This window comes from Sinocyclocheilus grahami, unplaced genomic scaffold (genome assembly GCF_001515645.1).
Source record: "Sinocyclocheilus grahami isolate Dianchi unplaced genomic scaffold, SAMN03320097.WGS_v1.1 scaffold14.1, whole genome shotgun sequence".
In the NCBI taxonomy this organism is placed as follows: Eukaryota; Metazoa; Chordata; class Actinopteri; order Cypriniformes; family Cyprinidae; genus Sinocyclocheilus; species Sinocyclocheilus grahami.
The window spans coordinates 312,175-323,985 of record NW_015505193.1 but is presented as its reverse complement, the minus strand read 5'-3'; the positions used below and the strand labels follow the sequence as shown (position 1 = coordinate 323,985).

The 11,811-nt window shown below is 38.0% G+C and overlaps 2 protein-coding genes across 5 annotated transcripts; one reads left to right on the top strand and one right to left on the bottom strand.

The window, feature by feature from the left end:
• Window positions 1-635: 635 nt before the first annotated feature.
• LOC107599867 (BEN domain-containing protein 7-like) lies at window positions 636-7,189 on the bottom strand. Of its 4 annotated transcripts, none has more exons than XM_016291576.1 (10): window positions 6,931-7,189; window positions 5,598-5,672; window positions 5,256-5,528; window positions 3,929-4,060; window positions 3,563-3,849; window positions 2,462-2,687; window positions 1,840-1,953; window positions 1,573-1,614; window positions 1,326-1,373; window positions 636-1,252 (listed from the first exon to the last, which is right to left on the bottom strand). In XM_016291576.1, the coding sequence occupies exons 1-10, from the start codon at window positions 6,992-6,994 to the stop codon at window positions 1,203-1,205; spliced, it is 1,311 nt and encodes a 436-aa protein (XP_016147062.1). In that variant the 5' UTR covers window positions 6,995-7,189; the 3' UTR covers window positions 636-1,202. The 4 variants fall into 4 exon arrangements, with proteins under 4 accessions (XP_016147062.1, XP_016147068.1, XP_016147076.1 ...); XM_016291582.1 differs by having other exon boundaries at window positions 1,573-1,611; XM_016291590.1 differs by lacking the exon at window positions 1,326-1,373.
• Window positions 7,190-8,254: 1,065 nt separating this feature from the next.
• Window positions 8,255-10,799, top strand: LOC107600488 (pre-mRNA-splicing factor 18-like). Its single transcript, XM_016292400.1, has 5 exons — window positions 8,255-8,457; window positions 8,572-8,649; window positions 8,826-8,911; window positions 10,343-10,514; window positions 10,622-10,799. The coding sequence occupies exons 1-5, from the start codon at window positions 8,392-8,394 to the stop codon at window positions 10,700-10,702; spliced, it is 483 nt and encodes a 160-aa protein (XP_016147886.1). The 5' UTR covers window positions 8,255-8,391; the 3' UTR covers window positions 10,703-10,799.
• Window positions 10,800-11,811: the final 1,012 nt, after the last annotated feature.

Sequence of the window (11,811 nt, the reverse complement as noted above, 5' to 3'; positions counted from 1 at the left end):
ATACAGGAAGTCAAACAGTTACATGTCTACATAACCAGTCTGCCAGATTATATAACCAACAACACATTAGTAAGACTATGTGCAGCGAACATGACATTAAAGGTACAACATGTACGTTTTTTTTATTAAAATATCCAAAAACCACTAGAACAGTGTTATATATTTTGCTGACTTGTGTACTTGCATTATCCCAAATGTTTCGAAGAATGTTTAAATCCAGAGAAATAAGCAATTTTAACTAGTCTCACGGACCGTGTCCATAGTGTCACCTGCCAATGACGTCATAACCCCTCGATTTCCGGTTTGGTTTTGTAGAAAACATGGAAACACCAAAGATGCTTTAATATGTTGTGCATTTTAATAGACCGGTGACGACCACACAGAGTAGCATTATAACAGAACTCAAATGTATCTAGTATGATAAAACAGCGCTGCTTTACCCCACATACGCACGACCGGAAGCAGCGGAAGCGGTCGACTGTGGCATAATAAAAGCTCCGCTGCTTTCGAGCCGTGTGTCACGTTCGTTCAGCGGCCTCGTTTCGCTTCGACGGCTTTCAGCCTCGCCCTGCTTCATTCCACTACGTTAATAAATCATTAGCTCATCCATGAACACGATTTCTGCCCGAGTCCCATCGGATTGCATCGGCTGTGGGGATGAAGACAACAACTCCCATGATTCCACACTCAGTCACTGCGTCATCTAACTATGCCTTTGACAATTTGTTTATTTTGAATACTTGCCCTCTAGCGGCGAAAATTACATAGTGTGCCTTTAAGTACTATTAATATAGAAAATGCCACATATTTCGCCAGAAAGTGTCAATAAACAGCACAGTTGTGAAATGACATCAGTTTGTTGCTTGGCATGGCAGAGTGAATTAAAGGCACAGTCATGTTTTCTCAGCAGTTCTGCTGATATTTGTTGGTGAAGCATTTGAATGAAGCTGAAAAACTACAAACACTTCCATATATTCACAGAAGACAACTAGTGACATCTGGGGCAACCCACTTTAAAATGATCAAATGAGAGTACTTTTGTTATAAAAGTGTGTCTAGTGGTTGGGAGCGCCAACTGATCAGCAAAATGTTGCCATTTTCTCTCTCCATAGAGTCTCTCCATACATGCTAGACGGACAAAACTATTAAAATGACTCCTTTGCAGGGGTCGGAGGTTGCGTTTTGGTGAAAACAATCTCTTCTCAGGCAGTGTCCATAGCAACTAGACATTCTGTTCTCTCATAAGCAGCACCTGCGGTACAGAAGAAAGGGTTACTTAAGAACAGCGCTGCTTTTTAAGAGTGTAATATTAAAGACTGCAGTACCATTTAGTGTCAGATTTTCCACTTTATCAACAGTCTGCTGACATTTCTCTGAAAAATAACATACAGAAATACTAGTGGGAATAATATTCCAATGGAATTTTGTCCTCTGAAGTTATTTAGCATATTATTTAGAGTATCTTCAATACATGGACATCAAATATCATTCATCATGAGGTGAAGGACACTCATCAATCTGAAGCGCATTCATTCATGCTGTGTGTGGGTTTGGGTCAATGTGTCTGAATACCTGTTTTGTGCTGAATATCACTACTGTCTGAGGTTGTCTCTGCTGCAAATCATTAAAAATAAATCAAATAAATTATGACGTTTAGGCATTTGTTAAATTGACATTTAAATGATCAATGAATTGTTTTAATAGCACTCATCTAGCAAACCATCAATCATGAAGCAACAGCTTTGTTACAACTTCGAATCCTTGGTAATGTATGACACCGCTATGTCTCTTTCTTCTTCACTTGCCCTGCATGTATTTCTCTTTCTGTCATGTTCTCACCTCTTTTTAAGCGTCGACGGGCAAGTTTAATCTGGTCTTGCAGAATCTGGACCCAGTCTCTGGGACCAGGAAGCTTCTCAATTCCATTGGCTGTGCAATACTTTTCTGTGAACACTAGATTCATACACATACATGTAAACAAATACAGATTTAGAAGTTTATATAAACTGAAAAAAAGCAAAACAATAACAACGGTATAGAAAAAAATTCACTTTTCACAATTAATTACAAAGAAATGCAAGTACACAAATAATAAACATTTATTTATATATGCATTATTATAATATATCAAACCAACAGCTTCATGATTTTTACTCAAATCTAACATAAAATTTTTTTGAACATTTTATATTGAGTTTTATCACTTAAAACTTAACCATCTTCCTGTGAAATGTTTTGAATGAAAAGTTAAATCTTTTAAATGAACACCACATGGTTTGATTATTTATGACCTATTACCTAATGCAATGACATTTTCAGGTGTGACATTTTTAAGCGCCCAAATACTTATTAGGACCGTTATATGTATGACAGTGATAAATGTCAGGCAAAATTCATAATAACGTTCTCCTTTACACTGATGTTGTGTAAGTTCTGGTCTGGTTTAGTTACTTTCACAAACCTTTAATGGCTCCGACTATGTTTTGATCGAGTCCTTTCCTGGTGTCGTTCAGTCCTCTCTTCCTCTTGCCGTTGGGCAGTGAGTTTGCCAGTGTGGTATCATCGAAGAACGCACACACCAGTTTCCTGAAGAGCAGGCTGCCAGAGCGAGTGTAGTTCAGTACGATAGAGTCCAACTGTGCTTTAGGAATAAATACGTCATAATCCTCAGCCAACTGCACCTCCGGCTGGGAGAGACAGACGGGCGAGATATTAATAAAAGGAATTAATACACACTCATGCACTTAGGAATTAACACATACATTGACACACAAACTGTAATCATCCAAAATTTCACTTTTAGCCAGGTGAGACAAAAGAAGATCATATTAATAATACTTTCTGAGGCATATACTCATACATACACACTCTTGTCAGAATAAACACATAACCTTGACAACTGTGAAACCATATTTATATACACTCCTTCTCCTTCTGTTGATTCTATCCTTCACTCATTCTGCTGAGAGAGGGAGACATGGCCGGCTATCAGTCTGATGGATGCAAACAAGGCCCAAAATCAGAACTTGCCAAGAGTGAAAATGTGCATTGGCAAAAAAATAAGTTAATAAGTTACTGGCTAGCTGAATGCTTCCTTTTAAAGAATTTAATCATGCAAGTTTTTAAATCACAGTCGATGTCGATATATATATATATATATATGTACTACCTAGTTAAGTCCCTAGTTAACTTAAGCAATATCACAAAAGCAACAAAGCAACAGTGGTGTTGTGAGTGTGTTATTGCTTTTATACAAAAGTTGCCAATTATTTTATCTGCTTTTGTCCTGCCAATGAAAATAGTTCCAAACAACAGAACTGAATAACAGATACAATGACTCATTCATAAAGAAAGCTGTTTGATTCATTCCTGAATGAATCAGTGCTGTTGAACTAATTGGTTGAATATGAATATATATTAATATATTTTAATAATTATTACTTTAATAAATACTAAAAATAATTATGTCATTTAAATTATATATATATATATATATATATAGTATATGCCAATCAGTTTTTCTTCATTCACCAATTCATTACCAAATCTATTCCCAGTGTACCTCTGTGGTGCTTTGGCCTCTGGTGACGCTGTAGAGAGAGGGAGGAGTCTTGGAACTGGGAATGGGATCTGTGATAAATATTGCCATTGTTGGGGGCGTGTCCTCTCTTGACTGATTACACTCAATAACAGCATCAGCCTCAGCGGGTGGCGACAGGGGTGTGGTTCTTTTAGTGGGCGTGGCCAGAATTGTCACTCTGTGACCCGGTCTCCTCTTTTGGGTCCTCCTCCTGGAGATGGAGGTTCGGGATGAGAGCGAGACCTGGGAGCCCTGTTTGCCCTGGGATCCTGAGAGTACAGCAGAACACGGGTGAATGCGGCTGTACATGTGTTCAGTTGAGTTTGAGTGTAGTTCTCTTTGATTTACCTCTCTGAGTTTGGATTAGTTTCCTCATGGTACGTAACTCCAGCAGAATGGCCTGCAGGGTGCTCTTGCAGTTGCACATACAGCAGCTGGGCTCAGTTGCCATGGCATCAGGCACAGGGGGCAAGGCCATGTCTGAATCAGAACACACATCGTCAACACAATGGCCATCACTGATGATGTCTAACACCCAGAGGCTCCAAGCACCCGGCACAAAAGCCATCTGACTTACTGACTCCAGTGAGTGTGTGTGTGTCAGACTGACAGTAAGGGAGTTATTGTGTCTTTTTGTGTGTATACAGAAAGAAGACATTACGTGTTTGCTGTGTTATCTAGAGCTGTCTAGACACTTGCTGCTGCAGTGCCAGACTGCACATCTTTGTAGCCCACAGTCACATAAAACAACTTCCCCTGGAACAAATCCCAATGGGGGTTCAAGTAATGTCTTCAAGCACTTCAAGCAGAAGCATGGCTTCGCTGAGTTTAACACAAAAAAAGAAAGAAAGAAACAGCAGAGCCACTAAAGGCATCCAACCTCATGATAAATTGTAGTAACTAGAGGTGAAGAGATCAAATAAAATTAATGTACTAAAATGTAAATATAAAAAATAAAATAAAAAGCACTAAACTATAAAATAAGATTAAATTAAATTAAATAAAAAATAATGTACAATGCGCTACATTAAGTGAACAGATAGAAAATACAGTGGGCCAAATTTCTCATATCTACAATGTGTCAATTTCACTGCATTAGATTTTGAAATTGTCCAACCAAGTGGCATCTGCAACCAAAGGATGCTATGATTTAATAATTAAATATATATATATATATATTAATTGTTTTACCTGGTAATGATGAATTGAGTGAATTAAGTAAATGGGTAAATTGAGAAAATGTGCTGGCCATAAATATTTGTTACAGAACATAAAACTATTTTGCATAAATAAATAAATAAAGCAGTATTTCTGTTGCTCAAACAGTAAAGCACAACCATAGCAATGCCAAGGTCATGGAAATGTGTGAACTAAGAAAATGTTTATCTTGAATGCAATGGAAGTTGCTTTGGATAAAAGCATCTGCATGTAAATGTTATCATTTAACACCTACCAAACTTCTTTTGTGAAATGTTTGCTTGAAAAGTGTGCTTGTGCTATATTTATTTAAAATAAATGCCACTTATTTTGACAACTTGTTATCTAATGCAATGGATTTGTCGTTTAATTCAAATTCATACATTTTAAAGCATGACTTCAATATCCAAATATGTCTTGACTTAACAAACCTTCTGAAGGTACTGTAATAAAATCGCTTCATTGTTTAGAGACTCACCATTAGCTTTCGAGTGGTTGAGCACTCTCTGGGTTTTGGAGCGGGTGCCGTACTGCCCGTGAGTCATCAGGACTGAGCTCCAGCCATACTGGAGATGTTCAGGGGCCGGGCTCTGAGCCACAGGCAGGCTGAGAGCCTCCTCCTGAGACTCCTGTTTGAGGGTCTCACCCTCTCGTCCAACGCGCTGGTACACTCGTCCTGTCTTGTCACTCAGCAAGCGCATCATGCCTGTTATCTGCTTCTTTATCTCCATCCCTTCATCACCTAACCAGACTGAGAGACACAGTTAACACACAGAGCCTGCACACAGCCATAAAGTGTGTTATGATGAACGACAGCTACCTTCAGTCTCAGAGGCATCCAAGGCATCTCCTTCAGTGTCATTCTGGTCTACATCATCCATTTCATGGCTAAAATCTAAATGAATCACACCAGAGTTTTCACATCATTATGAGGTCATGACACAATTTCGTTTTATAATGCTTTTTAGCCTTTTATTCATAGGAGAGTAGAGAAAAAAATATCTATCTATCTATCTATCTATCTATCTATCTATCTGTCTGTTCACAATGTGAGATCATGTCAATGACTTAAAAATATGCTTAACACTTCAGTATCAGCTTAAATGTACATGACTATTCTTATAAAAACTTCAAACTAAAGTCATATTTCATTATATATATATATACGTGTATATATATATATATATATATATATATATATATATATAATGTAATAAAAATGCAATGAATTTTGACATGACAATTAGATCTCTGATAACAGTATTTAAAATAAACAGTTTTTATTATTTTATTATTATTATTATTTGTTTTTGTATTATTTGATTTGTACCATTTCTTTCTCCCATACAGATATATACAGTACAGTGCTGAGGATAAAGATCACCCAAGACAAAAAAAATTATTCACCATACATGAATGGCATAAAATCTATATCTGTTTTGTATAATTTAAGATTTTTTTTTTGGTCGGCTATATATATATACATATATATATATGATAACTTTTGTATGACACAGTACAGTGTAATATACTAGAATGGATATCAGTCAAATTTCTGAAAGTGCCTGCATTGATCCAACTCGGTTTTGATTAGGTAAGAGGGGGGAAAAAAATGTTTTATTAATTTTTAATAGCACAGATATTTCTCTCAATTTGAACGAGCTGTTAAAAATGCATCTATAATAATTATGAAAGCGTCTTAAAATACTTTTAGATGCAGTACAGCAGGACGCTGCTTGACATGTCATGCACTACTGGTGTGATGCCACTCATAACAGCAGCTGTATGCGTGAGGTCTGTGCGGTGCAGATGTGATGGAGTGCTGCTGCAGGACCACCTGTAGGCTGCGTGACTGTGAAGAGCAGCAACCAGACCGTTATTCTATTCCATCACACCTGAACAAGTGCACACGGACAGACTAAACGCATTAGAAGATGGAAATGTTTTTACTATGAACGTTGCCGAAAAACATGTGATTAAACAAAACGAATAAACCAAACGATTCGATCCGAATGAAGCGTCTTGTGATGATGCGAGCAGGACAATGAGGGAGTGCTACACTGTATCACAGGTGCATTCCAGAGTGCTGACGTAACGCCTCCGCTGTGCTCTATTGTCTGCTGTCATCTGTCTGCTGTCATCTGTCTGCTTACCTGCATCCTTCACCAGCTTAAAGCTCTGCGATTTCCTGCTCCGCTTCCTCTCCACAAACTCCATCTGAAGGGCAGAGCGGTGAAGAGGCAGAATCCAGCCCAGTTCATCAGCAGCACACAGGCTCTTTAGTCTCTGACACACTCATTAAGTCCAGCTGATGATGAGTGAAGCGAACCTGAGCTTTATTAATAAGCGCGAGCCTCTCTGGACTGATGATGATGATGATGGTGGTGGTGAGGAGGAGGAAGAGGAGGATGAGGACGCGTTAACATTCTCCTGCGGGGCTGCTCGTTTACGATGTAAATAAATAACCTCTTAATTCTTTCAGAATTCGTCACGTCTATTCCTTTGCGCCACCTGATGGTCGCTAATATTTCTGGGACGCAAATATGAGGGTCCAGATTTACATTGGACAGACTGGAGGAAAACGACTCAGTCGCTGGAGTTCTGTTGTCAGGAGGAGAAGAAACTTTCCTCTCAGTTTTGGCAGTCGGCGACTACTCTCACAAAGGAGTAATGCGTTGAAAAGTTTAAACTTTTATTTATAAAAAAAAAAAAAAAATCACATCAGTGTTTTAATAACGGAGAACGGGAAGCAAAAGCGGACATTAAAAAGAAAATCATGAATTTTCACTGAAAATTCTAAAATTACATTCTTTTACACTTCCAAAACCATTTAACGGTATTTTACTGTAAAATTACATGAAATGTACCATTAGCTCTACTAAATGTCAAAATCACCATATAAAGTAAGAGAACTTACCGTTTACCAACTAAAAGGTTTTTACCATAGAATTTTTAAAAAGTTAAAACTTTAATTAAAAAAAAAAAAAAAAAATCACATCTGTGTTTTAATAACGGAGAACGGGAAGCAAAAGCGGACATTAAAAATAAGAAGATCATTGAACGTTATTATAATCTATAAAACATGTAAATAAATACAATTAAACCTAACATGTATCCATTTAAAATAAACCTGAACTATCACCATAAAAAATAATAATAATGTAGGCCTAGTGAATGACCGCTGTTCAGTTACCAAGCATTCCGGACCAAATAAATAAAAAATAACACGCAATACCACCTAAAATAAATAAATAAATGAAATAATTATTAACATTTTCAATTCAACTAATATTCTTACTATAAAAATAATACGGTATATGTTTAATATATGACGTGAAGAAGATTTGAAAAAGATAAAAATACAAACTGTGTTCTTTCTTTTGTCATTTATGTTGCGAAAACAGAAGTTTGCGATTGCGTGCACTTTTCAAACTTTTCCCAGCGTTAGTCTCACGTTTGTCCACTAGATGGCAGTAATGACTCAGAGTGCTCTCCAGCAGCCAGCGGCCGACAAACGGCGAACGGAAGCGTCTAAACTGCTTCCCGTTGGATGTTTATGTAGAAAAGAGACACTTTCTGAAACAATCTTAATCGTTTTTGTTACTTATTGAGTTATGGACATCCTCAAAGCAGAGATCGCGAGGAAAAGAAAACACATAGAGGAGAAAGAGCTGGTCGATGTGAGTAGCGACTGTTCTAGAATAGTAACGTTAGGCCAGGTCGGGTTAGACTTGACATCGCTGTGTTTTAGGTTCGTGCTGTTGTGTAACGCTGTACTCGTGTGGTTTCTCCAGGACTCAAAGAAATACTTTAAACGGGCTGACCTCGCGCGTAAGGAAGAGGAGGAGTATTACAGGAGATGTGGATACAAGGTATAAACTCCAGCTGTGAATCTAGACAACATTACATCATGATACACTGCTTCACTTGCACATTAGTTACTTCCATTTCTCTCATGAGGTTGAACACAGCTGCTCAAAAACACACTTAACCACACAGTATGTGTTGTGTTATCCGTTTAATACATTTTTGGTTTTCAATCTTTTAGCTGCCACGGACCCCCGAATATGAACGTCCTAAAATTTTAAAGGCAACTACAACTATATTTTCATGTATAAAGACCCAATTGATGCAGTGAAAAATTAAATTGATATTTATGTATTATATAATATTTAAAAATATTACATTTTTTATTATATTAATATAGTATTTGTATTTATTCTAATCGATTTCTGTCTTAGTTTTATTACCTTGTTTTTCCTCCACCTTTCCACTAACTCTCTTGGAGTTCCCAGACTGCAGTTTTAGATGACATACAGGGACCGTCTGCTTGTCTGTCAGTCATCCGCTGTGGCTTTAAAAGAAATGAACTGTCCTATTAATAATGTGTCTTCCATCCCATACTCACTTGCTGAAAATGTACTTGTCCTGATGCCATCCAAGATGTAGATGAGTTTGTTTCTTCATCAGAAGAACAGATTTAGAGAAGTGTAGCATTCCGTCACTTGCTCACCAACGGATCCTCTGCAGTGAATGGGTGCCGTCAGAATGAGAGTCCAAACAGCTGATGAAAACAACACGGTGATCTACACCATCCAGTCCATCAATTAATGTCTTGTGAAGTCAAAAGCTGCGTGTTTGTAAGAAATAAATCCATCATTAAGACGTTTTTTAACTTCAAACTGTTGCTTCCAACTAAAATATGAGTCGTCTATATTTTAGACTCATATTTTTAATATGAGTCACTTCAAGTCACCCCCACTTCACTTCACTGGGGGAAGTTGTGGCCTAATGGTTAGAGAGTCGGACTTGTAACCCAAAGGTTGTGGGTTCGAGTCTCGTACCGGCAGGGGGGGGGGAGTGAATGTACAGCACTCTCTCCCACCTTCAATACCACAACTGAGGTGCAAGGCACCGAACCCCCAACTGCTCCCTGGGCGCCGCAGCATAAATGGCTGCCCACTGCTCCGGGTGTGTGCTCACGGTGTGTGTGTGTGTGTGTTCACAGTGTGTGTGTGTGTGTTCACTGCTGTGTGTGTGCACTTTGGATGGGTAAATGCAGAGCACTAATTCCAAGTATGGGTCATGTCACGTCACTTCAAGCCAAAATATGAGTCCATAATATTAGTTCTTCCAGTGGAAAAAGTCCATTCACTGTTGTCCTTTTACATCAAAATCTACTGACTTATTTGTTTAGAACTGTTTTCGCTTGTGCTCGATCTGTGCTTATTTCTCTCCTGATTCAGACTGTTTTGACTTTTTCACTGGACAAAGCAAAATTATGGATTAATACTACATTTCTCGAAATCTGCTGTGATGAAGAAACAAACTCATCTAAATCTTGGATGGCCCGAGGGTGAATCAAATTGCAGCAAATTTTCATTTTTGGGTGAACTGTTCCTTTCAAAAAGCTCTTTCTCTCTAGGTTCTCTTCTCATCCTGGAGTGGTGTCTTCTGTTTGCTGTGTATCTCTTCTCATATTCTCTTTCCTGCTGTCTGTCTCTAATTGCAATACTTTGAATTTCAGTTTGTAATTGGTGTATTTGTGAGGAAACCCGACTAACACTCTGTGTACACGCAGGCAAATGATGCTTATCTGCAAATGGCTATAGGAAATGCTCCATGGCCCATCGGTGTGACTATGGTGGGTATCCACGCTCGTACTGGACGTGAGAAGATCTTCTCCAAACACGTCGCCCATGTGCTCAACGACGAGACCCAGAGGAAGTACATTCAGGTCTGAAATGACAGTATGAATAGAAGCGTGATATTACATTGTGCGCGTTATATTAGCGTTGTGATGTTCATCAGATCAGTGATCCGATCTTTTTTTTGTATTTTCAGGGGCTGAAGAGATTGATGACAATCTGTCAGAAACATTTCCCAACGGATCCCTCAAAGTGTGTGGAGTACAACGCTCTGTGACGTACTAATCACAGCATTCAAAGTCATGTCCTGTCATATTGAATAATGTATGGCTGTCAATCATTCTCTCATGTTGTAAATAAATGATTTACTGTAAATATACTTTGCGTCATATTCTGAGTTGCATTTTTTAAATTCATTTTGAGGAAAACTGAATCTGTTTTTTCTTTGTGAGTGAGATGAATTCATGCATATTCATATTTATTTCTCTCAACATGGGGACAGGAGAGCTGTCAATCAATAAATTTGAAAAAGTAACAGATATTCTCTTGTAAATTAAAAAGTAATGCGTTACTTTACTAGTTACTTGAAAAAAGTAATCTGATTACGTAACTCGCGTTACTTGTAATGCGTTACCCCCAACACTGTTTATGAGTAGCAATTGGGCGGGCTTTGTTGTGAAAACCTGGCAACCCTGACACACACACACACACACACACACACACTTTCATCACATGAGAGAATAACGGCTTCCAGCTGCTTGTGAAAGCTGTAACTGAATAAGCTGCTCTGCTCCAGACCCTGCAGGGTTCATACAGAAACATTATTCTGGAAGAATGGGCTATGAAGGTAAAATATTTGCATAGATTTATGTTTTTACTGTATGTGTACTTAAAAGTACCATTCTGGCAGCAAGAACCATCCTGAACTAAATGAAGATTAATGTCTTGGCTATGATGTGTTTATTGAACCAATCAGATAAGAGTAAATGGAGAGTCAGCGAGAGGCTCATGTGATTGGCTACAAGAAGAAGGTGGACCCGCCCTCCCCCTCAACTTGCAAAATTCAGTTAGTTAGGGATGGGCGATACCCCTTATTTTGTTTTCGATATGATACCGGCAGTATCGTTGATATCGATACCGATTCGATACTTCTGCACTAAACTTTTAAATTATGAAATTTATTAAATTACTAAATAAATGGGTAATGAAACCCACTTAACTTTATGTATAAAACGCATTTTAACCCGTTTAATCCCCGATTTTTCCCAGTCATGAAAATATCCAAATGATGTGTTAGTAACCCTTTGAAATAATCAATCTTTTTTTTTTTTTGAAAAGGGTGGGAAAAATGTTATTTTATGGTCCGTCACAATTGTAACCGGGAGG